At 47.5% G+C, this 27,473-nt stretch overlaps 2 protein-coding genes across 4 annotated transcripts; both read right to left on the bottom strand.

Annotated features, from left to right (window-relative positions):
- Positions 1 to 4,685, bottom strand: LOC105356312 (lecithin retinol acyltransferase-like). The gene is made up of 2 exons (XM_023948879.1): positions 4,091 to 4,685; positions 1 to 1,140 (listed from the first exon to the last, which is right to left on the bottom strand). Exons 1-2 carry the CDS (start codon positions 4,631 to 4,633, stop codon positions 988 to 990), a joined length of 696 nt encoding a protein of 231 aa, XP_023804647.1. The 5' UTR covers positions 4,634 to 4,685; the 3' UTR covers positions 1 to 987.
- A 4,925-nt stretch (positions 4,686 to 9,610) lies between these two features.
- Positions 9,611 to 27,001, bottom strand: LOC101171779. Of its 3 annotated transcripts, none has more exons than XM_023966015.1 (21): positions 26,691 to 27,001; positions 26,065 to 26,165; positions 25,272 to 25,341; positions 25,058 to 25,188; positions 24,900 to 24,988; positions 24,738 to 24,837; positions 24,545 to 24,588; positions 23,107 to 23,184; positions 22,580 to 22,776; positions 19,002 to 19,066; positions 18,827 to 18,933; positions 18,643 to 18,745; positions 16,947 to 17,046; positions 15,791 to 15,830; positions 15,655 to 15,706; positions 15,411 to 15,522; positions 14,023 to 14,106; positions 13,376 to 13,496; positions 11,763 to 11,853; positions 11,510 to 11,604; positions 9,611 to 11,382 (listed from the first exon to the last, which is right to left on the bottom strand). In XM_023966015.1, the coding sequence occupies exons 1-20, from the start codon at positions 26,923 to 26,925 to the stop codon at positions 11,530 to 11,532; spliced, it is 1,995 nt and encodes a 664-aa protein (XP_023821783.1). In that variant the 5' UTR covers positions 26,926 to 27,001; the 3' UTR covers positions 9,611 to 11,382; positions 11,510 to 11,529. The 3 variants fall into 3 exon arrangements, with proteins under 3 accessions (XP_023821783.1, XP_023821782.1, XP_023821781.1); XM_023966014.1 differs by having other exon boundaries at positions 9,611 to 11,379; XM_023966013.1 differs by having other exon boundaries at positions 9,611 to 11,331.
- Between the last annotated feature and the right edge of the window lie 472 nt (positions 27,002 to 27,473).

Raw genomic sequence — 27,473 nt, 5'->3', positions numbered from 1 at the left:
CACATTTCTGTTTATTTATTTACATAAAAACTGAATTTCGCCATGGAAACGGGTTCTGTACACACACAAAAAAAACAGACATTCACAGAGGAGCTTCACCAGGCAGCAGCTCTGAAATAAACACTGAAAAAAGTCTGATGGACATGCATGAGTCAGACTGCGGGAGCTCCAACCGTTCCCCAAGAGCATCCAACTAACACCAACTGTTCTCCTGCAGGAGCATCCAACAAACACCAACTGTTCTCCTGCAGGAGCATCCATCAAACACCAACGGTTCTCCTGCAGGAGCATCCATCAAACACCAACGGTTCTCCTGCAGATAAGGCACATCTTTTCACGCAGACGGGAGCTTCAGGAGAATTCTGCTCCTCATCCGATCCGCTGTGATGGATTTAGAACCTCTGCAGATCAGGTAGAACAATTGGACACAAATCCCTTCCAACAGGATCCTTTACTTCTTGTTCTTCTGCATCTTATTTTGAAATTCCTCTGGCTCCTCCAGGTTCCTTCAGAATAAGATTGTTTGAACTCCTGACTCCTTAAGCCCCTCCTCCCTGAAACACTCTCTCCTTATTGGTCACTTTCAGGACTTCCACAAACCTGGAGAACCCAGAGCAGGAGCAGGGTCACCTTTACAGCTCTGGATTGGACCAAGAACTGGACCTTCTGGTGAACCTTAGGGTTTAGGGGATACTGTTCTGTGTTCTTAGGACAGGAAATGTTATAACTTCTGGATAAAACACGTCAAAATTTCCCAGACTAAAAGGAGGTGTGGCTAAACACAAACCAAAATGATTTCTGGCGTGGGTTGAAGGAGACCCCTGACCCGGATGGACCAGCCTGGACCTGGATCTTTGGTCCGTCGGTTAGCAGTCGTGGGATAAATGGAGCGTCAGTCTGTGGAGAAGATGGTCAGTTCTCCGTCAGGAACCTACAGAGGTCCAAATGTTTGCCGGTCCTCGTGGACTGAGGAGCCTCAGCCCACTCTTAGCTGGCCATCCACAGGGTGAAGGGGATCAGGAGGGTGGGCAGGGCGGTGCTGGAGGACACCCCCAAACACGCCATGGAGAGCAGGCCCAGCAGCGCCGTCACCGCCACGTTTCTCCGGTCCCGGATCAGAGACTTCAGCCAGGCGCAGAACTAAAGAGAGCAGGAGACGGGAGTCAGACGGATTCTGTTCACCCCATAGGTCTTGGGTCTTCCCCTAAAGTTTGGACCACCCCTCCCTCTGTGTCTCCTCTAAAGGCAGCGCTAAGTCCAACAATAAACCCTAAAGAGCCCCTCCCCCATTGTGAGTGAGGAACCGCCCACAGTAATGATGGCAAACATTGGGGGGGTTAACAGTTTTGGACCTTTAGGACTGAAGGGAAGTTACTTCAGAAGGAGATGGTCATCTCCTTGATTGGAGATGTGGGCGGGGCCATTGGGTCGGACACCCTTTACCAGGTTTAAGCAGCTGACTGGTTAAGGAGACCAAAAACTGGACTCATATGAGAGTAGCCATACTTCAAAATACTAAAGTAAAGTAGTAAATGGTAAAAGAACTACTCAATAGTTTTAAAAAGTGATTTGTACTTTAATTCTGTTGTTTCTAAATATTAGAATAAAGTTTTTCACTTACTGATTTGTTTTGCAACAATTAAACTTTCACTAATGTTTAGAAAAAAATGTAGGAGAAATTACAAAGAAAACTACAGAAACTAGAGAGATTGGCCAAAAGTAGCGGAAGTACTTGATAGTGAGATACGGTCAAGTACAACTACTCTCAAAAGTGCAATTAAAGTAATACTTTAGTAAATGTAACTGTAACTTGGAGTGAGTGGATCCCTGCTTCAGGGGTAAATCCGTCCTGCTGTTTGCCCTCAGTCACCCTTTAATGAGCCTGGGGGAGGCAGACGGGACCCCCAGCTGCAGGAGGAGAAGGAGGTGAGCCCCCATCTGCTCCTCATTACTGCCCCATTTAGCAGTTGAACTATGTGGCAGAACGTTTGATCACAAAGAGACAAAAAAAACTACATTTAGATTATTTCTACAAAGTAGAAAATATGTTTAAATAGAAGAAAACATTTAACTCTGTTTACAATATCCTGTGTGCGCTAATAGTACTTCCTGTTCATCAAAGTAAAAGCTCAGAGGACTCAAAAATCCTCTACTGACCCCTCAAAGTCTGCTAAAGAAGAGAAGCATGTCGTCTGTAAAGATGATGAGCTTTAGGGAGGAGTCACAGAACCAAACCTTTAAAAACATTTAAGAACATCAAAGTAAACGTTTCATAATCTGACTTTATGCTGAGATGAACCAACTCCTTATTAGAAAATGTTTGGATTGACATCATTTCTGAATTCTGCTGATATTACAACGTCAAAACTTTATTAGCAAATGCTAGCAGGGAAGCTAACAAACCAAGAATGTAGTCTTTCAACGTTATGAGCAAACAAACAATGGGAGGTGAAACCGAAGACAAAAATCAATAATTAAATATCAGATTTAAACTTTTTCCCAGATTTTTATTACCGTAACTAAAATGATAATGGTCTTAGTCTTTGTACGGTGAGGCCACTGACTGTATAAGAGACCTGGACCGAGCACGTGTGACATCAAATCAGCTTTTTACCGATGCGGACGCCGTCCTGTTGGAACCAGACGTCGCCAATAATCAGTGATTGGTCTGAGTCGTCCACACCCCTACCACTTGAAAGAGGGCTACATTAACGCCAAACAGTGTGATGGGGGGGGGGGGGGGGGGGGGGCTTCCAACAAGGTCACTCCTGATTGGCGAGTGTGGTTGCCATAGAAACGATAACTCATGCTGACTCTGACCAATCACTGCTTGCTGACGTCGTCCGGCTCCAACATGGTGGCGTCTGTATCGCGCAAAACTGGCGAATGAATTAACTTGATTTGATTGGAGGCGGTTCTTATATACAGCCAAAGAGAGACAAGTTAATATAGTAGGAACATCCCGGACAATCCCCCAATCCGGCAGAAACAGAGGCCTTTCTCATGAATGTGAGGTTCATTAAAGATGAAAGTCACTTTTCTGGACGCCACGCGGCTAAAGCATGTGGACCTGGAGGCCCCGCCCCTCTGCCTGTGTGTCGCTTTAACACAAACACCAAAGCAAATTAAGGAGCAACTCTGTGGTGTAGAAAAGCCAGGACTGCCCTGCTGCTTCATCCTCCTCCTCCTCCTCCTCCCTGTGCACTAACTGCTGCTGTCTGCTTCCTGGCAGGCGTCTGGGGTCTCAATGCTTCTCTTGTTCTCAGCACTTCTCTAGGACTGACCCAGATTTTTTGGGGTAAAAAGCAGGCGGTCAGACTAAACGCAGAGCCGTGTCGTCAGAGAGGAGAGCTCTGCGCTTTTCTGCTCCTCCTCATCTGCATCCAGATGTTTGCAGGAGCATGAATGAGGCTGCAGCTGCAGAGGACGTTTCTGCTCTGTGAACGTTTAGCAACAAGCAGAGAATCCAATGACTCAGCAAAAGAGCTGCATCCTGATCTGTGGCTTGCCGAGTCATACCTGATGCCTTTTGCTTTGCCCTTCAGACCTGCTTCACCTCCAGAACCAGATTCTGGAGGATTTGGAAAATCTTGAAAATCCAGATTCAGATTTTCATAGAAACTATGATTAAGGTTTTTTTTTTTGGAGATGTTTCGACCTTCAGTGAAAACAAAAGAACTGAAGGTTTGTGGGGTTCAGGTGAAGCTCTGAGCCCATACGGGACGGACCCCGCTGACCCCAGGGGGACAGACCCCCGACCCACCCTGCGGGAAGGACCCCGCTCCCCCTGCAGGAGCTCATGTCTCCACAAACAGTGGGTGTTGGTGTGGAGCTCCTCAGCAGGATCTTCTGATGTTTATCACAAATCTTCACGTTTTTAAAGAACTTCGTGAAAGAATTTCCTTAAATTATTCACATTTTTAGTTTCCATGAACGTTTCTCGTTGTAGAAAATGAGAAGATCCAGGTTTTTTGCTTCTTTAGCTGAATCTTCTCATCTCCCTGGACTTCCCTCCTCAGCTTTTGGATCAGATTCGCGCCTTCAAGGTGCGCGCTCCTCCGGGCATCACCTGTGCGCGCGCGCCGCTCACCTGGTCCGTCTGCAGGCTCTGCGCGCTCCCGTAGCGGCAGAAGGTGACAAAGTGCTCGCAGTTGTTCCACAGCAGGCTGTAGGCCACGCCGCCCAGCAGCCGCTCCGCGCGCCGCGCCACCTCCTCCGCGGGCAGCGGGGCGCGGCGCACGGCGCCGTCCATGGCGTTCAGCAGGATGCGCGCGCCGTACGCGAAGTCCTCCACGGAGTCCACGCGCACGCTCGCGCGCTTGGAGAGCACGCCGAGCAGCAGGCGCGTGTTGGTCACCATCTCCTGGATCTGGCGGCTGTCGGCGGTGAGCGCGGGAAGGATGTCCGGGATCAGGTGCGCCACCCGGTTCTCCCCCAGGTAGATGCCGAAGTGGGTGAAGAGGGTCCGCGGGACCTCCAGCAGGTCCCCCCGCTGGAACCTCTGCGCGCCCCCGGGGGGGTCCTCGCGCTCGCAGCGCGTGCTGTCCTTGGCATGGGGGGGCAGCAGGCTGGAGAGCTTGATGTGCGCGAGGAGGAAGAGCCTCTCCAGGAGGAAGATGAGCGTGTCCAGCATGATGGAGGAGAGTGGAGGTCTGAGGCGCGCGCGCGCTCTCTGAGGGGTTTTGCTCCTGCGGGGAGGGGGGCAAGGCCTGAGCGGGGTGGGGGACTGGGGGCAGTTTAAAATCCAAACAGGAACTTTTAGGAAATAAATAAATAAAAAGAAAAAACAGAAAAAAGTTCAAAATAAAAAAGGAAATTATGGAAATACAAAAGATACTGAAACGCAAAAAAAGTCAAAAACTAGTATTATGGCAGGAAAAGGTTACAAAACTTTAAGAACATTTTTTTTAAAATACCTAATTTTTAATTTTCTGCTTCCATTAACTTTGACTGAGAATAAAAAACTTTAACAAACTCTTGGATTTTTTCTTTCCAGTCTTCTGCTTCTTTAACTAGTTTCATCATTTGGAGAAATCTGGTTTTCCAGCGGGACAGTCAACCACCCGGCTGACCAGGACTGGTAAACGGTCATGTGACCCTGTCACTGATCTGGGTTCTGGTGTTCTGAGTCTGGACTCAAACGGGTCCTCAGAGTGACCCCCCCTCATCCAACCGAAGCGGAGAGGACCCCAAAAGAGACCCAGACTCAAACAGGAAGGGACATGTCTGTAGAGGTAGATGGTTCTTTAAGGACCCACTCTGAGGAAAACCTTTAAAAGGTTTAGGTTAGATCACATTTCTTTAGTCAGATGACGTACGGGGGGGCCACAAGCTCCCTGCTCAGAGCTCCTATAAAGGCGGAGCCACTATACTTTGGTGATCCATGCCTGATTACGTCATTTTTGATCGTTTTTTGCGTCTGTCGATGTGCTCAGATGTCAGTCGAGGGTTTTGAGTGACGGGTCTGTTCCACATTTATGGTTGGTTGACAATCACACATATTCTATGTAGTTTATACACAATTATTCAGTAAATTTGCGCATTTGTGTGTGATTTTTCGGGATCCAAACACAAATGTATGTCTTTCCAGGACCGTTCCACGTTTGTCTAACAGACTTTTCATGCATGAACCACCAATGTTTAACTTTTAGATCACGTAAACGGCGCACACATCACGTTCAAATGACGTGATTGACCCACGAATTTTGTTTTGGCTTTTGTGTTGGTTTGCGTGTTCTTTGCGTGTTCTTTGCGTGGTTTAGTGGAACTTCTTCCGTGGTTTGAACGTGGTTCATTCTTCTAAAGACCACGTCGTCTCTCACTTTTTCATGTTTATTCAGGTACGACCCATTTTCATTGGTGCCATATAAATGTACGTAGCGGGTGTGACACGGGGAGGGGAAGAGGGCGGGGTCACCCCCCCACAACTCACAGGTGAATTTCTGCTGGACGCCTGCCGCTCTGCAGAAACTATGTCCTAGAAAACGTTTCATCGTAATGAAAAAAAACACCGGGAACGCTTTGAAAACAGCTCAGAAGATGATGGGAGCGGGACTTTGAGAAGGTTAAAACTTTATTTAAACGGTTGAGGGGTGACAATCGTGAGTGCTGCACATGAGGAGAGCGTGTGACGTCGCCGTGGACCTTCATGGAGGCCGCTTTTAGTTTAAGGCTAAACCAGACAAATGAACCATCTACTGTTGATCCACCACCCTGTTTGAAGTCTGGTTCCCCAAATCGTCTTTCTTCGTTATTCTTCAACGTTTTCCAAAAACCTCCAACAAAGATGAAAGGACGATGAAAAGGGGAGATGTGGAGAACTTCTGATGACTCACAGGGTCTGGATCAGGGTCTGCATGCTGGCACACTGGAACCGTTTCTCTCATTGCAAAGTTTCAGTCTGTGCTGATGGCTGAATTTACGTTTAATAAACAAAGAAATGTTCTGTTTGTGCTTTTATTTTGGTAAGTATGAGTCACTGTTCCCTCCTGCCAGTACCAGCATAAACTGAAAGGCTTTTCTCAAATAAAACCTGAAGAATTCCTGATCAAGTCCTCTGGTTCCAGTTTTGGTGAAATGTTTGGTGCGTTTGGCGGCTCAGGACTTTGACTTTCAGTGGAAACTTTTCCCTCAGGGCAGAAACCGCACTCTCCCCGTTACCGGCTCAGCAAATGCTGCTGCACCCATTCATCATCATCATCATCATCATCACCACCAGGGTGGCAGCCGCGCTCCCAAATGGCCTCCCGCACACACACGGGCCCGTGTCCAGACGGCGTGGAGTCGCCGCGTTCGCCGTCTGCATGTTTAAGACGTTTTATGACAAACGACTGAAGCGGCAGACAAAGGTTCCTCTGTTCCTGCAGGAGCTGCAGGAGAGAAGCCCAGGAGCTGGAGAGCACTTTTCCAAGGATTAGAAAGCAGATTTAAGACCTTCATTCACTCTGGAGGAGGGTTTGGGTTCATGCTGCAGCAAAAACACGCTTTACATTCTTTAAACACAAACGTCTCACCGTCCAGATTTGAACATTTGGTCTGTTTGTTTAGAGAAAAACAACTTTATAACAGAAATTCTAAACTTTCCGGACTCATTTCTGATGCCAGAGGATGCTGGGAAGTTGGAGGCAGACACCTCAGCTCAGGTGTGAGACTTGACCTGCTGCACCCCGTTACCATGGAGACCATTTTCTCACTGGCAGAAACAGAGAGACGCAAAGACAACGCCTTGCTTTGAGACGTAAAATAATGACATTTCCTGGTCTCTGTGTTTGTTTTTGTGTAACTTTGCATCTTCTCATTGTGTTTTTTCAGCACAGTTCTGATTGGCGGTTGACTTTGTCCATGGATCTCCTTGGCGGCGTTTCTGAATGTGTTTGTTTCACTAAACCCACATGGATCTTTGATTGTTTTATCCTGGACTCATTTGACTTTTGGGAGTTTAAAGAAGAAATGTGTGAAAATGTTGAGTCTGTCTGACAAACAGACAGAGAGGAGTGTACAGCCTGAAAACATCCAGAACTCTCCTTCACAGATCTCACCTGTGTCAGCTTGTTTTGGTAGCTCCCAGGATAAACGCCTGAACAGCCGATTGTGACGCTTTGCACCGACACACAACACACATGCTGCGTGTCGGTGCAAAGCCGCCTTCCTCCAGAATCCGTTGGAACTCTTGAGCCGCGTCAGTGGTGGAGGAGTCGGGAGGATTCGAACGCTGAAGCTCCAGCCTCGACATCAAGACAAACGATGAGTGGATGTTCTGCCGTTTCAGCCGTGAAGTTTTCCTTAGCAACACTGTTTTAGGCTGAAGCAGGTGTGAATAAGCTCCTCCCCTTAGGTTTCAAACCTGCGGTGATTTGTCACACGGCGTCACACGTCCAGGCGAAGCGACGAAGACGATGAAAGGCCAGAAAGAGGCCGTGAAGGCGGGAACAAAGGAGAAGACAAATGAGCAACGAGATGTGATTTATCTCCTTTTCTGGGCCGTGACAGCATGACGGACACGATTCAACGCCGGAGAAAGGAGTCCTTCCCTGGAGTCAGTCATTCTTCTGTGCTTGGAAACACATTCTTCCCACAGACAAAGTTTCTTCTTAAGCTTTAAATATTAAAATAAACCCCTAAATGTCAAAATGCAACACACTCTGTTGTCACTTTTTCCCCGACAGCTCAACAGTCGTCCACGATCCTCATTTTTCTGCAGATGTGAAAGATTAACGCACAGATGTGTTTACTTCATCTCCCGTTTCCACAAAATGCTTCAAAAGCAGGAAAATGGAAACAGAAACGGACAGAAATCCTAGTTTTTGATCAACGCCAAAGATTCCTTCATGGATGAAGATTCAAGCCTCAAGTCAATGTCTGTTGTTATTGATTCAAAATAAATGTCGTTTATTTGACTTAAAAATCTCTGGACTGTTAAACTAAATGAGCAGAAATTTAGTTTCTTCATTTCAAACATTTGACTAAACATCCTTTGTCTTTATCTGAATATCAGGAGGAAACCGGTTAACTCTTTGTGTTTTATGTCTGGATTCATGTGAAACGTTGAGCTGATCTGTAAAGGAAGCTCGTTAACCTTTAAAGTCCCACTGCAATAGAAATGCTGTTTCCAACACGTTCTTGAGGCATTTCTATGGACACAAGAGAAGGAAAATGAGGCTTTCAACTGCATTTATGATTTTCCTTTTATTCAAATCGTTGTGAATCAGGAGCAGATGAAAAAATGTTGTTTGATCGTATTTGTGATGTCATAAGTAGGCTGGACTCCATTCTGATCATCCACTGTCAGACCAACAGATCCATGACCGTCTCTGTTTTCCTGGTGAATTTCTGATAAACACCTGCCGCTCTGCAGGAACTAAGTCCTAGAAAACGACGCCGGTTTTTGGATTTTGGCTGAAAACGGCATCGTTAGAATGAAGACGACTCTGAAAGCAGATCAGAAGATGGTGAGGGGGACGTGAACTCTGGACTTTCAGTTCCAGAGTTCACGTTGTCTGAACTATCGTAACTGTTTATGCAATGAGTGCGAGGAAAGCAGCTTCACGTCGAGATGCGGTGCTTAGTCGTAGTAAATACTCACGAAATACAGAGAGAAGCTGAGAAAGCAGCCACAGAGTGTGTGATTCTGTGTGTTAAAGAGTTAAAAATAAAAAGGGAAGATTTAAAAACTTGGCCTCACATGTAAATGTGTTCCTGCTTTTTACTTCAGCAGACATTCAACTGATGAAGCTTTGACCCACATAAACCTGAGAAGCTGGAGTTTCTTTCTTTGCTGAAGATTAATCGATGTGTACAAAAGTGCTGGCAGTCCCCAGACTGACAGCAATACAAGAACACACACACACACCTTTCAGCTCCATTCATCATCTGCCACCAAGCCGTTCTTTCAGCGGTTCCATCTCTGTCTGCAGGCTTTCAGGTCCAGTCTGGTTCCATCTGGTGGGGGTGGTGGTGGGGGGTCTCTCTGTGTTTCTGTAACCAAAGTTCTCTGCATCGGTTTTCTTTTGTTCTTGGAAAACAGAGAGGGAAACCAGTGCCAGCTCTGAGTTTGATTAAAATGTCCCATCATGCTCGGCGCCTCCATGCATGTAAATAAATGCCTCTCAGGTCACATCAAAGGCTTTTATTTTTTTCTTCAGACATTTTCTTTTCTCAAATCTGACAGAATGATTCACAAATGAAGTAAATGATCAAAACCAGGATGACAAACGTCAACAGGAAGTCGTCATGAAGGCGCCGTGAACGTTTGAAATGAACTTTCACTGAAACCAGAAACCAACCAAAGGAAAAGTGAGTTTCAGGTTCAAGAGGTCAAACGTTTTCCTGCATCTGTCCGTGACGACAAATACGATGAAATCAGATCATTTAATCCTTCAGAAAAGAACTTTATTTATTCAAAAAAATGATTAGGAAAATGAACAAAAAACATCATTTTGTTATGAAAGAAAGTTTGAGTAAAAAGTAAATATATTCTGTTCCATGACTAGTTTTCATTAGTATTTAAAAATATAATCTAGTGATTTACTTTTGTCATGATGTTTTTATTTGAAATTATAAATGATTTGTAAACGTTTTGATTGATGTTTTCACGTAAAAACTGTTTACAAATATTTATCTGAAAGTGAAAAGAATTAAAAACAATTTGATGATTAAAAAAATTAGCTTGAAGTTGTACGTTTTCACAATCGCTGTTTAAAAAATAAAAATATTTGGCAAGTATTCATTAAAAAGAATTCCCTACATATTCCCCACAAAACAAACATTTTGATAAGCTTGTGGTGTTCCACACGGCTCTATTCTAGGACTCCTGTCTGCTTTTTTTTCCAGAGGTTAGCACCAAAACGTTTATTCCAAATCCTGTATTTGTGAGTTTCTGCTGGCTGTGATCAAAGGTGAAGAGCTGAACGTGACGTCTGAGCCGGTTTCCTTCAGCCTCCATTTGAGCCTAAACTAAACTGCATTTCGTGTTTTTAACAGATCAGATCAGTTTTCTGTTCTGGAACCGTAACAAAGGAATTCCTTATAGATGACAATAAAGCCCAAACCAAAGGAACGGCAGTCATTAGTCTGAATCTACCTGTGTGAGAACGTCCATCATAAACGCCAAACAGGCTGCCAGGAACAGAGCTGCAGCCTGGAATGCTGTTGTGGAGGCGGGATGTTGGACAGATGTGAACCCACAGCTCATTATTCTGCCTTTTTCATGTAAAGTGGCAACATTTGTGTTTCATTTGTGTTTGGTGGGGAAACAGCACACCGGGCTCCCCCTTTACAGTGGATGACGATTTATTCTCTGCTTCAGTTTGTCTTTCTGACGTTTCTTATGGTTTTAATACAGACTGGGCTTTCTGGTCATTCGTCTCCAGCAGACGGCTGACAGCAGCTCCACCGGTTCAGGGGAAAGTTTGACACGCGGAGGTCAGCGGTGATTCTGCTGGAACATGAGGGGTCAGGCCTGGAGCTCCCGGAGAACAGACATGAAAGAGGAGCCAGAGGGGAACCCGAGACGCCCCGGCAGGTTTGGACGGGGGATCGCGCTGAAAAAGGCCGGAAGCTGCGGCGGCTCCGGCTTCAGGTCCGGTCTGGATGCAATTAGGACTCAGTGGCTTTGAGAGCCGCCGCACATTCCTGCCAGCATCAGCGCGGGTCACCGGGAGGTGAAAGACGCAGCCAGCGTCTCCTCCAATATCTGGAGACGGGGCAGATCCTCTGCAGAGGGAAGCCTGAGGACCGGTCGGCAGGCCTGGGGGGTCAAAGGTCTCCACTCAGGTCCACACTGTCTAAACGTTTGCTGCTGCCGTGAGGACCTGCGGCCGCTTTGATCAGCTCCTGGTGGCGACAGATCTGGTCACTCCACAGCTTTCAAAGAAGGTTTTCCTGCTTCCCAAACAAACACCGACCCCCCCGGTAACCCTGGAGCGGCCCCCACAGGTACATGTGACAGTTCTGAGCAAACACACTGATCTACGTCTGAAAAGAGAAGCTTCAGTCAGAGGAAGAACCACACCTCCAGGATGTCGCCGGTCCTCAGTCCACCAGGGACTTCAGGTCCGGCAGGCCGCTGAGCCTCAGGTCCAGCAGCATCTGTCCGTAGGCTTTACCCTGAAACACCAAAAGGCGCCACGTTTTTTACGGCTCTGTAAAGTCCGACTCTCTGATGTTTGCCTCCAATCCACCACTTTCTTCACACCTGGAGGTCGTTTCATTGCTCAGAACCCCCCCCCACACACAGTTTTAAGAGTTCAGGCGGCGGGGATTACCTGGGGGTCGCTGCGCAGAGACGCCACCCCTCCCCCGCCCAGCGATCGCCGCAGGACAAAGTTGAGTGCGTGGATTCCAGGCAGAGTGTACCTGAAAACACAAAACGCCAGGAAGCTGAAGAAAACAGATCTTGACCAACACTGATTCAACCACAAAACCATTCAAAGTAACTGAAAGAAAGTTTCAGTAAAAGGTAAATATATTATTATTCTGTTCTATGAGTAGTTTTCATTAGTTTAAAAAATATATAATCTAGTGATTAAATCTTTATGTTTTTATATTAAATTATAAATGATTCTTGAACGTTTTGTTTGATGTTTTCAAATCTGTAGCGAACATAAACCTGTTGTTAAAGTCAAAACCTATTTAACGATTTTTACAATTGCTGTTAAAAAAATAACTATGTTTAGCCAGTATTTTTTGAAAATAATTCTCCAAATTGACCCCACAAAACAAAAGGTTTGATACAAAGATCAGCAGGTGGTGTTCCACATGGCTCTATTCTAGGACTCCTTTCTGTCGTCAAAACTTAGTTTAGTAAAACTTTAAAGCATACGGGAATTTTCAAAGGTTAGCAATGAAAACGTTCCCTCGTTTATTCCGACCAGGTGATTTTCTGCTTGCTGTGATCAAAGCAAAAGAGCTAAACGTGACGTTTGAGCCGGTTTTCTTCAGATAACGTCCATATTTTCTTTAGGTTACATTTGTGCTTAAACTGAAACAAACGCAGCGCAGAGACTCCACCCCTCCCCCGCACAGCGATTGCCGCAGGACAAAGTGGAACGCCTCAATTCCAAAACCCTTCCAGTTTGGAAAACGTCCAGGAAGCTGAAGAAAACTGCTAGCGCTAGCAGGTCGATAGGGTTAACTGTGTTTGTGAGACCGTCTTTCTTCCTCAGCAGAGGTGAAAACCCCCATAAGGCTAAATGAAGCCTCCCCCACACGGACAAAGAACAAACGTGTCTCCGTCAGGTTCCTGCGCAGGGCTGGAAGCCGTCTGGAAGTATTTAAGGTGTGGGTGTGCAAGCGCGGACCTCCTGCAGGGTTAACGAGAGGAGGAGGTGCTCCACCAAGGTGTCTGAGGCAGCAGGAGGCCAATCAGGGCGAGAGAGGAGGTCCAGGTGGGCGAGATTCACGAGCTCCAGCTCCTCGCTACGCTGAGCTCTGAGCCACGGCTCGCCGCCGTCCTCAGCTTCCTGTAGACGGAACCGCTTTGGTTCCCCGTGTTGCTAACAGTAGATTGAAAGCAGTCGCCACATCAGAAGGGGGCGTTCAAACGGTCACTTCCAGTAAACTGGGGTGTTAGATTACAGTGAATGTGACTTCTCAAAGCCAAGTCATGTTTTACACTGATTCAACATTTGGACTCTGGATGTGATGAGTCACATGACAGGGACATTCCTGCGACTGCGGTCATGCGTGTCACCCATGCATCACCAAAACATGAGAAGTTCTTGTTGATAGTGGCTGTAACTTGTCCAACCACAGCGGCCGACGCTGACACGTTTATGAGGCTCCGCCTTTGTTCCGACTGGATTTCCTCCAAACACACGGATGCGGTTCAACACTTTACAGCTGGATTTGGTTTCATGACAGACACTGGTTGGCTCACCGTGTGACCGCCGCGCTGTGGTGTCCCGGTTCGATGAGGTGGGAGAAGTACTCGTGAACAACGGCGGGGGTCAGGTGTTGCTTCAGGTAAGGGAAGAACAGGGGATGACGGGCCACAACCCCTACAGACAGGAAGACAGAGACCCATCAGTCAAGACCGGAGATGGACCCAGTGACAGGAAATAACGTTCTGTGAACTACTTAAACCCTTTGACGGTTTGTGCAATTACGGTACTTCCAACGGACTCTGCAACAAAGGAAAACAGATCAGCTCCAAGCTTTCAGAGCAGCTGTTTCAGAATCCGTTGGAACTACGGTAACTGTGCAAACGGTCCAAAAAAATCGTAGTTTAAAGAACAGGAGTAACGCCGGCTTTGTGTCCTCCGGTGTCTGAAGGCAAAGAACCTTAAATAAAGGGTATATTTATGAGGCTTTAGCAGAAACATCAATGTGTCGTAGTTTATTCCCTTTTAACTATTAAATAATCAAACAGAAAAACACAAGATCAAAAGCAGAGAAAAGGTTTTAGCTGAAAAATGCTTTAAAGGTTTGTGAGACGTCCAAAGTCCTCTAGAACTTCAGCTGCAGCGTCTCAGTCTGGTACTGACGGAGTTAAGTCTGAATTCGTGCTGCTGGTCTCCTCCTCACCGATGTTAGCCGAGTCTCCTTTGTCTCCGCTCCTGGTGAACGCCAGCTCCTCCAGCCTGTAGCTGTGTGGTCCGCTGGGCAGCTCTGAACAGAAAAAAAAAACACTCATTTGGCTCAAACAGGCCCGTTAAAGTCCTGGTTTCTGTTCCCTGGTCCGGTTGTTTGAATGCAGGCTTTCAGTTTGGGTTTCAGACCCTCAAAGGAAGTTTGGGTCCCAACAAACTCTGAAAAGACTTTGAATCCCAGCAAACAACGTTTGTTTTCTTTCAGTGCTCAAAGGGTACAGCGGGTGTCTTTAGAGACTCTGAGGGTGAGGAACTGGGCTCAGTAACAATCTTCTTCTCAAACACCCGCCGTGGACACCGTGTTCAACTCCTCCTCCTGAACATCTTCAGACAATAGTCAGAGCTCGGTCACTCCTGAAGAAAGCCTCGTCGAAAAAGCCTCTAATTCCTTTCAGTCTTTTCAGTTCCAGATTGTCCAGAGTCCAGAGCTGAGCCATCGGTTGGTACCGCTGGTCCTCTGAGGACTACAGGAAAACCAAACCCCCACTGGACCTTCTCTGAGTCTGAGGGGGAATATTGTCAGGTGTTTTTTTAGTCACCTTAGTCCTGCTTTCTGTTTGTGAACCGGATAGAAAATGATAGGACGTCTGTTTGAGGTCAGCCCCCCCAATGACTATGGTTCACAGCAATCATGTGGTCCAGGACCAGACACTGATGCTGCTCTTCACACGTGAAGACACCAGAGCAGCCAGAGGTAGAGCAGTCTGATCCGAAGGTTAGGTTCCCGCCCTGACCGCCCATGTGTCGCAGTGTCCTTGGGCAAGACACTGAACCCCACATTGGTTATCGGTCAGCGACCGGGTGTTTGGCAGCAGAGCCACCATCGGTACGTGAATGGGACTGGGACTGTAAAGCGCCTTAGGTCTTCTAACAAGGTAGAAAAGTGCTTTACAAATATCTGTTGGGTTTCTCATATTGGGGGCCGAGTACAGCCGTGTCTGTAGGGGCCACATTGGTGGACCATGACCATAGTGTAGTATGTCTGTTAAGGTGGTCAACAACAAAAAAAGATCAAACCCTTACAAAAACCCATCCAGTCTCCACTAGAACTCCTCTACTGACTTTTGCAGAACTCTGCTTTTATCCAGACACCCTGTAAGACCGCCACGTTCACACAAGACCTGGTTACCGCCTTTCAGAGTCAACCAGGATCTAAATGAAACACTAGAACCACTTCAATGACCCTGAAACGACTTCATAAAACACCTTCATTTATCACAGTTATACAAAGAACACGGTAGTCTGGCTGAGGATCAAAACCCACATGTATCGATGATCGAAGCGTGTCAATAGGAAACTGATCATCCGGGTGTCATTGATCACCTGTGTCAGGTGTGTCTTCTGCTGAGGTGGGAGGGGCTTCATCTCTCACAGGTGTGTCAGGTTCAGCCTCTGTGAGGGACTCCACCAGCTTTCCACCCAGGTGGATGTCCACCTGGAACGACATCAGGGGTTTTAGCTTGAACTGAACTGGAAGGTGTTTGGGTTCTTTTCTAAAGTGTTGGTTATTTTGGACACATTGAAAGGACAAAATGAGACATGTGGGAGTGGTTTGGACCAAACTGACCGTTAGCTGAGATTTGGGCTGCAAGAAGAAAAACGGCTTCAGAACAGGAGACCTGTGGGACATAAAACGTGACATGGAGGTTTATGGAGGTTTTTACAGGCCTTTTTATGGTTCTGGGTTTTTACTACTAACTCACACTTTGGGTCGTCCTCCAACAATGCCAGTGAGCCCAGGAGCTAAACCACAGAGAGAAGAGGACAGCTTTAGCCCTGACGTTCTGTCCCGTCTGGTTCTACACAGTGACCGTATGAATCTGCAGGAGTCACACAGAGTTCACTACCAGATAAAGCCTGAGGTCGCTAACACCAAACCGTGGTTCAGGAGGTCAAAGCCCCAGCTATCTGCTGCCGGTGAGGAGAGACTCCCACTGCAGCAGGAATCCAGAGCCGCAAACATCAGAGGAACAGAGCTCAGCTTTGTGTGTCTGCGTATCCCCACCAAAACCAACACCAAGGATAATCCATTCATTCCTCCACTTCAACACCAGAACAAGAACTTTTGAACTGCAGTTAATCTTCTGGAATAACCTCCAACTGATTGGATGCAGTGACCGTCCTCATGAAGACATTTACCACCGATAGCTAGAAGGACAGTCCTAAAGCCTCACGCTGCCTTCACGTCGGCCCCAGAGAAAACTCCATTGAAAACTTCTGATGAAAAGTCTGTAAATGAGCCGAGATCTTTCAAAAATCGGAGGAGAAAGCCTGGAGTCAGCAGACATTGAACATTAGTACTGGTGCTGGTACCGGTTAGCGACAGTCCAGTGTGAGCAGCATATGCTACAGGCGCGTTCATTAATGCTGGCTGTGTCTGTAGCATCAGGGACACGGACCTGTATGGGTCGACCGCTGAACGGGCCATGTGACTAAGGCTAAAGGTGAACTGGCAAACCAGAGACGGAGGAATTCAAACCATCGATGGAACGAACCATGGAATGAGGAGAAAATGCTTATGGAATATCAGAGGAAAACGAGCTTCTGAGGAATCATCTGACTTAGCAGAAAACGTCTTTGATGAGGATGAAATCAATTTCAGATAAAGACTAGAACTCTTTCAAATCAAAGGTCTTCACATTCATGCAGTCGCTGACAGGAATCTACAGTTATTAACTGACAGACGACGGGGAATCGATGCTAAAACATCCCAAACACCAGAACTCAGACAGCGAACTGGTTTCTGATCCTCGGCTCGTCATAAAGGCGCCTCTGTGCAGAGACGGGTCACGGCGCCCAGAGCCCACGGCGCCCAGGGCCCACGCGCCCAGAGCCCACGGCCCACGGCGTGCGTCGTACCCATGCCGGTTCCCGCTGAGGCGATTTCCCGGGAGAAGACTTCCAGGGCTTTCTTCTGCTTGTGGTGGACGGACATCCAGATGACGGCCTCCCTGGATTCCTGCAAACACAGGAAGCTTCTTCAGGAGGCTGGGAATCCCGGCGCTCCTCCCTCTTCTTCTTTCCGACTCCTATTGTTCATACTTTGTTTTATTTTGAAACATCTCCCCTGCGGACAATGAACTAAAAATATTCTGTTTGCTTTTCATTTCAATGGAGCTGAAAAACAACATTTGGATTACTCAACAGTCACATCTTTAATCCCCTAAAATATATTTTACACAGAAACATATGATCACAAAATACATGTTAAATATTTAAAATGTGTTGTAAAGCCGTGAAGCGTTGATGTTATAATGATAAGGACTGTTTTCTATGAAACTGTCATTTTCATTTTAGAAATATTAACAGAAAAGCCGTTTTTGCATGAAAAGATGCAAGAAGGGATTTCAAAATAAAACTAATTTGTTTATTTGATAACTTGCTTTCATATTTCAGATCTACTCCGATTGAAATAAATGAATTTCCGAGAAAAAAAACAGTAAATATAAGTCAGCATCTTAACTCTCCAGTCACCCACACCTGAGAGCTCTCTGTTTACATTCTCTCCTGCTAGCTTACACCCCAACCTAACATTAGCATTGCAACGAAGATGGATCTGCGTACTGTGCTAGAAAATAAAAGCGTTTAGCCGATCATGCTAGCTCTACAGAGAAAGTGGGTGTGTCTGTTAGCCTGGGGGCGGAGCTGCCAGTGCAGTCTCTTCCTGGAAGGGGCGGTTCCTCACTTTGTGATGTCACAATGTGAGGAACCGCCCGTTTCCGTGGATTTGGAGGGCCTGGTGGTGGTTTTAAGATGTGTGAATGGATCAAAATACTACTTTAGCGTTGTTTTTTGTGAGGAATGAGTATTTATAATACGCTAAAAAGCTAAAACAAAGTGGATTTTTTTATGATATAGGCTCTTAAAAACAAAAAGAAAATAAGAATCTGGAAAAGGTTTGTTCACCTTTTCATCAGAAAGTTCTTTGTCAATATCTTTAAACTGAAAATATTTCATAAAGCTTGTGGCCACGCCCTCTTTACCAAAGTTCAGGTAAAAAGTCTCATGTTTTTCCTCTTCTTTAAAACTCAAACACCATCATCCAACCATGGTATCCCATAATTACTACCTTTTCCTGTTTCCTTTCATTTATCAAACATTTCATTTTGATTTTTGAAAATGACTTTGCTTTTCCAAAATGTTTCCTTTTGATTTGGTTTCCTAGTTTTAGAACTATGTGAATGTGAAGCTATTTTTCTGGTTTGTTTTGCTTTTTTCAAATTTCATTGTGATTTTTGTGATTTGTTTTTGGGATTTGGACTTCAGGGCCTCCGTAAGGAACCGACCTGTCAGCGTTGGGTCTGGTTTTGGAAAGAAGTCCATCCAAATCCATCTTCACTCAAAAATAGATCATGGCTATAAATCTACACATTTCTGGTATTTTTAGGGCGGAATCGTCTTCTTGAATCAGAAACAAAGTTGTCCAAATCACCGCTGAAGTGAAAACACAGAGCAGATTTCCTTCAGGGTGGAAATGTGACACGTTAACCTGAAGGACCCGGCTGGTGGTTGTGAGGCTGCAGGATGCTGGCGGCGCGGCGCCGGCGAGCCTTACCTTGTTGCGAGCGTTGTGGCCGTACGTGTCCTCAGCTCCCAGGATCTGGACGTTGACGGCGCTGAAGTCGTCCAGATTCAGCAGCTGGAACAGACGCCGCGTCCTGCAGTGGAGAGGCGGACCTTCATCGCTGAGGAGCCTTGATCCGGTAAACGGAGCTCCCAGAAACCCCCCTTCTTCTCACCGTTTGATGAGGCTGTCCGCCGTCCGCCTGGCCTTCTCCGCCGCCCTCGGACCTCCGACCGGACAGACCGCCGTGGCTCTGAAGCCATCCAGGTAAGTGGCGCACACCTGCTCACCAGGACGGAAACATCAGCGACGCGCCAGAAAGAGAGGAACCCGTGACGGGAGACGCCCACCTTGTAGTCGTTTGGAGGAGGGAATCCTCTGGCTCCACGGACGCTGACGGCTCCTCCTTCTGTTCCTGGACAAACAACCGGACCATCAACCTGACTGTCAACCGGACCATTAAACTGACCATCAACCTGACCATCAACCAGACCATCAGCCGTACCATCAGCCGGACCATCAGCCGGACAGTCAACCGGACCATCAGCCGGACCATCAGCCGGACCATCAGCCGGACCATCAACCGGACCATCAACCGGACCATCAGCCGGACCATCAACCAGACCATCAGCCGGACCATCAGCCGGACCATCAGCCGGACCATCAACCTGACCATCAGCCGGACCATCAGCCGGACCATCAACCGGACCATCAGCCGGACCATCAGCCGGACCATCAGCCGGACCATCAACCGGACCATCAGCCGGACCATCAGCCGGACCATCAACCGGACCATCAACCGGACCATCAACCGGATCATCAGCCAGACCATCAACTGGATCATCAGACTGACCATCAACCGGATCATCAAATGGACCATCGACCGGATCATCAGCCAGACCATCGACCGGACCATAAAACAGATCCGACACAAAACCATGTTTCACTTTGATGAATTCATCATCATTTCCTTCTTTTTAGCCGCTAATGTGCAGCACGGAGAGCAGTTCAAGGTTGACCTTAACCAGAACCATCCAGAACCTTAACCAAAACCGTGCAGAACCTTAACCAGAGTCCAAGTCTTCTTCAGCTCACAAACCAACAGATTCATCAGGACTTCCTGTGAGAACTTTCAGTCGTCCTGGTTCTGAAACTGCAAAGCAGCCCTCACCATCACACCACCACCACCATGCCGAGCCACGATGCTGTTTTTCCTGAGGTGCCGTTGGTTCGAGTCCAGGCCGGAGGTCTTCAGCGTTCTAGTCCAGACGTTCCTCTGAGTTCTAGTTGCTCTTCAGACACTCTGAACTCTCCTATGGATCCAGGTTTGTCCAAAAGTCTGACTGACTGTTGGATCCTGAACTCGGACCTGAACTGAGTCCACAAAGACCTGCAGGTCTTCCCATCTCCTGCTTCTGTCACGACCTCCTGGAGGAGAATGTTGTTCTACTTTCTAGTGAAGTTAGTGTTCTTTATCTATTTTCAGAATGACTCTTATTGCAGTCAAAGAGTTTCATGACTTGTAATGTATGTTCATTTAGGATTTATGTCCGGCACTTTGCATTCATGTTGATGGAAGGGGATTTACTAGTTTAGTGATTGATGGAAAGAATCATTCAGGAGTCCGTTTGTTTTGTCCTAAAACGGATCCCTGAGGGACGCCACTGCTCTTCCTGTTTGGACCTCGTTTATTTTTACTACGATTGTAAATAAATGTCAGAGAAATCATGAGAAAGAAAAAAATAAAATAAAATAAAACAGCATTAAGGAAACTTCAGTTTTACTGGTTTTATTTTAATCAAACCTTAAAAATAAACAGACTTTTATTTTCCCATAATCTTTTTGGAGGGGAAACGTTTTGTTTTGAGGTAAACAGTCTTGAATCTTTCTCCGTTTGCTCTTTCAGCCTCCGGACTCTCAGAGCAGAGAAAGGGGGGAGCGGCTTTGGCCCCCGTCCCCCCCTCGCACCACCCGTTACCTCGCCGTACGTGCAGCGGACGCCGCGCTGGGCTCCGTCACCCCTGCGTGAACCGAGCCCAGAACTCGCCTTTGGCCGGGTTTCCCGCCCGGCTGCGTTTAAAGATAAACTGCCGAGTGCAGAGTCGGGTCGGGCGGCGGTCAGACCGGACTCCAGAGTTCAACCGGGCTCAATTAGAAGAAATATTTACATTTTTAGTAACAACTTGCAGAGTTCACATTCAGTGGGTGTCGTCACATTTCTGCGCTCATCTCTGAGTCAGAACGGTTCTGGCACGGCGCCGTTCCCCGAGCTCCATAAACGGTTTGCTGTTGTGGTTTCTCAAGGATATTGTGGCCTGAAAGTTGACAGCAGCGCATAGTTTACGACTAAACCATCTAAACACAACCTGAAACACACAACAGCAAACCAGGCGGGATTGTTCGGGGTCAAAGGTGAAGCTGCGAGTCCATCAGAACCGCTGCGAGTCCATCAGAACCGCCGCCACAGCAGGAGGTGACAACAGTAGATCTCTGTCAGGTGTTGTCATCTGATGGAAGGGTTAGAATCCCTGCAGCTCTGGAGGTTCTGGAGGGATCAGACGTGCGTTCACACAGCAACACCAGAACCAGTTGATTCTGCAGATCGGTCTGAGGCTTCATCGGGGCTTCTTCTTCATCTTTATCTACTGTCCTCCACCGTGTCAAAGCCGTGTAAATCTGGTCAGTCAGTTTTCAAAAAGGACGCCATCCATACATTAGGATCAAGTTCGACCTGCTGTAACTTCTAACACGTGTTCAGTAGCCGCGTGTTTTGTACGCACAGCCCCAAAAACGGCTGCAGGAACTCGGACACTGACGCGTGACGGTGAGAGATTTTGAACACGGATGCCCTAAAATGCGTGGCGTGGTCGCCTGAACGCGCGTTTACGAGGGCGGTGTGAACGGAGCGTACGGGTGAAGCAGGGGACACGCAGGCGTGTCGTCTAGACTTTTCCTTTTTTAACCCCCTGCGATCCTGCGACCCTATACGGGTCCAGACGACCCGGAAAACCTGCTGCACCTGTACGGGTCGACCCCCCCTATGGGTGCATGTGACCACGGCTTCAGACGTCGCCTACGATTGAAGCTCAATGTGGTAAATGTTTGTCCATCCCTGACAGCAGCGGTCGTCCTCTCCACTCAGTCTCCTCCCATCAGAACGGTTCTGTCCGTCGGTTCTGTCGGGTCTTTATTTTCATTTTAAACGGGTTTTGATGGCAGAACATGAAGATCCAGATGTTCGGTCTGGTTCCTAAAGGTTTGAGGACACGTCTCATTAGAGAAATGTTCTGTGTGGTTCTAAAACCTGGTCCGGTTTTTGGAAAACGGCTCCTAAATGTGATGAAAACCACGTTTGTTTTGGGTCAAAGTGAGTTCAGCTGCAGATGAACAGAGAAGACCTCGAATGGAATCCAGTCCAGCATCATGACCTGCCTCTTTGGCTCTCTGAACCAATGGGAAAGCAGCAGGAGGCGTCGCCGGGCGGATCTGCACCCGGGTGAGCAGCAGGTTTGTAGAGTGGTGTGAAATATTGGGGATGTTTCCAGAGTTTATATACAACTAAAGTGATTTGTGATGTTATTGACTCTAAGCGCCGTGGGAGGACAGAACCCGCCTCGTCTCCACAGATCCAGAAGAGGGGAATTAATTACCGGCAGGAGCAGAAACGAGGCGTCTTATCAGAGAGCGGCGGTTCAGCGGCGGGTCACAGGACGCGTTCAGGGGTTCGCCTGGAGGTTAGGAGCTCTCCACGGGTTCAGGCCGGGACACATGTTTGGTTTCTGAAGCAGCGGCTGATAAGGAGCTTCATGGAGGCTCAGAGGAGGGTGGCGGGTTCAGTCGGGGGCCAGAGTCAAGCCCCAGATGAGTTTGTTTAAGGTCACTCTGACAGAGCTATGAAAGCCTTTGGTGTGTGTGTGGGGGGCGGTACCGGATACTTCCTGGAGGACCACCTGGCTGAAGTCGCAGGTGACGTCGGGCAGCAGGTATCGCCGCGGGTCGCCGATCTCGTACACCAGCTGCTCGGCCACCGTTCCAAAGGAGACCAGGCCGCCGGTGTTGGGAGGCTTGGAGAGAACGAAGGAGCCGTCGGGCGAACACTCCACCACCGGGAAGCCCATCACGTCCCTGGGGGAGGGGCACAGCTCACCTCAGACCTAAGGTTAAGCTCACGTCAAGCTCTGACTGAATTTTCTTAGCGTAAAAGGAAAAAACAGGAAATGAACTTGATTTGTTCTCAGATAAAACGGTGGCAGCAGCATCATGGTATGGGCTACTATACCATGATGCTGGTATAGAGGAGTCCAGACAGGTGAGAGCTGGGACAACCCGGAGATAACATGGTCTGGCCTGACTTCTAGGGTTTGAACCCCTCTTTCCTCTCTCCCTTTGGGGGGGGTCTTTCGTTTAGTAGAACATCTACGTTTAGAACCGGACCCCCGCCCAGCTGATACCCACCAGTCAGGAACTCTGTGCCAGTCGGTGAAGATGCCGCCTGTGCTCTGGGCGCCACACTCGATCAGGTGACCTGCGAGACTGAAACAACAGCAACAGCTACAACGACTGCCGTTAGCTTTTCATCATCACATGCTGTTCAGAACAACCAGACAGGAAAAAACGACACCTGTAGTGCAGAAGCCTTCCATGAGGAAAGTTCTTCCCAAACTGACAATAAGGTACTGAGGGGCGTACCACAGGGCTCTGTGCTTGTGCCCATAATGTTTAGTCAACATATTTACTTATATGAAGAACACTTGTAACAGTTTGTAGCAGTTTGTACACTACGGGTTAAAAGTTTCAGAAAACTTTAATTGGTGGAAACGGCCAATGAAGAGCTGGAAATGTTACAAAAGTAAACAGAGAAATGACAAAATGTTAAAAAAAAATGTTAGTTTATCCAAAACTGAACATTGTCCACACATTGAAATTATGTAAAAAAGTAATTTCAAGAGAAAAGGAAGGATTTGAACAATTTAAAGCTGTCTGTGCCCCAGAGGCTGACACAGATGTTCCAACCCAAACGGTGAGGGTTCAAACCCTCCTGAGCTCCACATGAGCACCGCTGTACAGCCGAAAGTTGTGTTTTATAAGAAACTAAAGATGGAGTTCAGACGGAGCATCATTAAACGCAGAAATGTGGGTCTATCCTCCAGAGAAAGTTTAAAGGACTCTGAGCTGCATCCGGGTCAAAGTCTCCGTTTGAACGGTGACGATCTGGACGCGGACCGGACGAGTCGCACCAAGAAAGTCCGTGTGAAGACGTCAGAATAATAAGAAGAAGCTCATCTGGACCAGAAAATACTAGTTACTGAGTAAAACCCATGAACCAACATCTGAAACGTTCGGCTCCTCGAGCAGAATCCCCGTTCAAATAAAGTGGAAAGCTCCAGAGTCAAACACAGAGGAGGAAGTGTGATGGTATGGGTCTGATGCTCCGGTTTCATCAAGCTTGGACCAGGAGGTTCATCCAACAAGAATCGACCCAAAACAGACGGTTCTGCTAGAACCACTAGAAAACAAGAACCAGGCTAGAACAGAGTTCAGATGTTTTGTCTGTAAAAAATGTTGATGGATTTAAAGTTCAAGAACAGAATCCAGACTAAAGTTTGATTCCAGGATTTATGTTTTAACCTCCAGTTATTAGTACGACTCATGTTTTACAGTGAAATAGGTCTTAAAATCTCCGTAAACTTTGGGCCTCTAGAGTCCATTTTAGACACACAGCTGATGATGTGAAGAGATTCTGAAACGAAACGGCTTCATGCAGACGGATCCTGGATCAGTGAAACGTTTGATGCTCAGCCTGAACCCCATGAGTGACGGAGCTCTGATGCAAACATGGAGGCGTCTGGATGTCAGGAAAGTGGAGCAAAGCTTCAGGAAGAGCTGTTTCTACCTTCCTGCTGCCAGAAGGTCGTAGTCGCTTCTGCTCCATCCGAACTGCAGGAAAACACAGAAAGGTCTTTAAGCTCCTCGTCTGACGGACGTGTGCTGTGCATCAGCAGGACATGCGGAGGACATGTTTGCAGCTGCTGCAGGTCCTGCACGGATGGAAGCCGCCTGACCTACGGTTCCGCTGACAAACCTACAGCGTGCATGAGCGGCCCCAGCGCCACGGCGCTGTCCACGCAGCGTCCCGTCACCACCACGTCGGCGCCCAGGTCCAGGCAGCGGCGGATGGGCTGGGCCCTGCACACACACAGAGGCGCGTCAGCGGCGGCCCGGGCCGCAGAGCGACTCGGCCGGCGTACCCCAGGTAGGCGTTCATGCTGTGCAGCGTCCGCGGCAGCGGCTGCATGCCCTCGCCGTCCGCCATCTGGACTTCCGCCATGCGGCCCCTCTGAGGAAGGAGACATGAGACCACCGGGAAAAACCACACGTTTAAACTTCCACGCAGACGATGTCACACCCGCGGCATGAGGTCGTCGCCCGTCACCACGGCGACCTTGAGGTTAAGCCCCGCCTTCTTGACGACCTCCCGTATGGCCTCGGCGCACGCCAAAGGGTTCACCCCGCCTGCGTTGCTGACGATACGGATCCCTGCCGGGGAGAAGGGGCCGGCGTGTTCAACCGTTGCCATGGAGACAGGACGCCCAACAACAACTCTGCAGGCGTGCGCTCACCTTTCCTGTGGATGTCGTTGATGAACGGCGCCAGAGCGGCGTGCACAAAGTCTGGAGCGTAACCCAGGTTCTGCAGGAGGAGAGTTCAGAGACAGGCTGCTTACGCCCCCTGCTGGCAGAGACCAGCTCTGCAGCACAGAGTTCAGTGAAACCTGCAACGCTGGCGTTTCCTTCATGACGGAAGCTCACCAAAATAAACGCTTCAATAAACAATCAGGACGAAATGTTCTCCTTTATCTGCTCTAAGGGTCGTTTTAAAGTCGCCCTCTGGTGGGAATAATGATCTGTCAGGTTCTAGTGGAGGAAAAATATTAAAAACAAATAGGATTAAAATGCCTTTCTCCACCCTTTCTTCATTCAAATCACTGTGAATCGGAGGGAAAAAATCCTGTATGACAAAGATGATCCTATGTGTGACGGGGGCCTTAAGCTCCAAGCTCCGCCCCTTTCTGATGCAGACAAATAGATCCGTGATCGCCTTTGTTTTCCTGGTCTGAGCTGGAATCTGGATCTACACTGGTCATCTGGATGGATCTGATATCTCTAATGTTAGGAAGGGGCTGCAGCTAGCAGGAGACGGTGTGAACAGAGAGCTCTCAGTTATGGGTGATGGGAATAGGGGGCGGGGTTGTTTGTGCCCACAACTCAATCGTTATTGTATAACGTTTTGCAGAAACCAGTTCCTGTTTTTTTTATTTGGCCTAAAACAAACGTCATAATCCAAATGAAAAGAGGAGGGGGGAGAAAAACAGATTTTGAACAGAAGCCCCGCCCCCTCCCAGAGTGGACTCACAGGCGCCTTGGTTCTGGCGGCGGTGAGCAGCGACATGGTGATCTCACTGAGGTAGTCGAAGACCAGGAAGTCCAGCCTCCCGCCGAAGATCAGCTGAGGCACTGAAACACACACACACACGTGCACACACACGTGCACACCTCTGAGCAGCGACAGACTGATTTCTGTTCTCACTGAGCCGATCTGAGATCAGGTTTGAATCCAGATTCAACAAACTAAATCTCTGATTGGTTGAAAAAGGTCTCATAGAAACAAACATGGATGGAATAAAAACAAACAATAAACAACAGCAAATGTAAAGTGAAAATGAATATAAAGGCTGTCAAGAAGAAAAAATAAAATAAAAAAATATTTAAAATTTAGGACCATGAAAAAACAAAACAAAAAATAGAAATATTTTATTAAAAAATGATCATTAAATAAAATATTTAAGATGTAAGGTCAATTAAACAATTATTAAAAAAAATGTCTAAAATAAAAAGTAAAATTTTTTAGATCAGGCGCGCATGCGCACGAATCTTTGTTTGTTTGAAAGTGTGTAAACAAAAATATTATGAATTATTGTTCCGCAGCTGATGGGTGTCGAACCGAACCGAACTCCCGGAACCACAAACCAACGCCGGTACCTGAAGTGGCCGTGTCCCCCCAGAACCCGGAGGCGCAGCCGATCCGGACCGTCCCGGCAGAACCGGAACAGGCTCTGTGAGAGTCGGTCTGACTTGGGGGCGGAACCGAAGCCGAACTCCGCCGTAAAAAGTTCGTTATCGGACCAAAAATGAGGCGGTTTTCTGCGCGTGCGCCGCGTGACCCCCATCCGCCGGCGGGGCGGGCGGCCCGGAGCAGCCGCGCGAGGCTAGACATCCTTCATGAGGGGAGAAAAGAGAGGAAAAGACGGGAAAGTTCAAGGTGCGTCTGTGCGCCTACAAATACAGTCCGACGGGAAACGCTGCGTCAGCGTTCCGGGGTCTGACGTCATCCCGTCGAATAGACCACATAAAAATAATGATATAGAGGAAAAAAAAACATAAAACACCATTGTCCTTGGAATGGGTCTGAATGAAATAAAAACAACTGGTTTAGATTTTAAGTGAAAAAAATCCCTCTGTGTTAAAAATGTCCGTCCTTCCCTCCCTCCCTCTCTGTCTGTCTCTCTGTCTATTTATCTATCTATCTATTTTTCAAACCCGCTCAATTCCTTTTGGGGTGACAGGGATGCTATAAAACAGTTGTTTTACTGTAACGTTCTTTTGAATAATAAGAATTTAAAAAAATTGTTTTCTACATCCTTCATTATTGCAAATGTAACAACAATTGAATAACAACGTGTTGAAGTAACTCAACCCCTCCCACACAAACCAAAATTAAAATATGGTTAAAAACAAAACAGAGAACAGAGCATTTCCTCCAGT

The sequence above is a fragment of the Oryzias latipes genome, chromosome 18 (assembly GCF_002234675.1).
Source record: "Oryzias latipes chromosome 18, ASM223467v1".
NCBI classification, from domain to species: Eukaryota; Metazoa; Chordata; class Actinopteri; order Beloniformes; family Adrianichthyidae; genus Oryzias; species Oryzias latipes.
Note: the sequence above shows the minus strand (reverse complement) of the source record. Positions and strands in the feature narration are given on the sequence as shown.

What these genes read in the sequence shown, in the direction of transcription:
- LOC105356312 (XM_023948879.1), bottom strand. Translation starts at nt 4,633, where the DNA reads ATGCTGGACACGCTCATCTTCCTCCTGGAGAGGCTCTTCCTCCTCGCG. An exon ending in AGAGCCTGCAGACGGACCAG is followed by an intron (nt 1,141 to 4,090) that starts GTGAGCGGCGCG and finishes TGCTCTCTTTAG; the next exon opens with TTCTGCGCCTGGCTGAAGTC.
- LOC101171779 (XM_023966015.1), bottom strand. Translation starts at nt 26,925, where the DNA reads ATGTCTAGCCTCGCGCGGCTGCTCCGGGCCGCCCGCCCCGCCGGCGGA. An exon ending in GACCTTCTGGCAGCAGGAAG is followed by an intron (nt 23,185 to 24,544) that starts GTAGAAACAGCT and finishes CTGTTGTTTCAG; the next exon opens with TCTCGCAGGTCACCTGATCG. An exon ending in GTTGGAGGACGACCCAAAGT is followed by an intron (nt 15,707 to 15,790) that starts GTGAGTTAGTAG and finishes TATGTCCCACAG; the next exon opens with GTCTCCTGTTCTGAAGCCGT.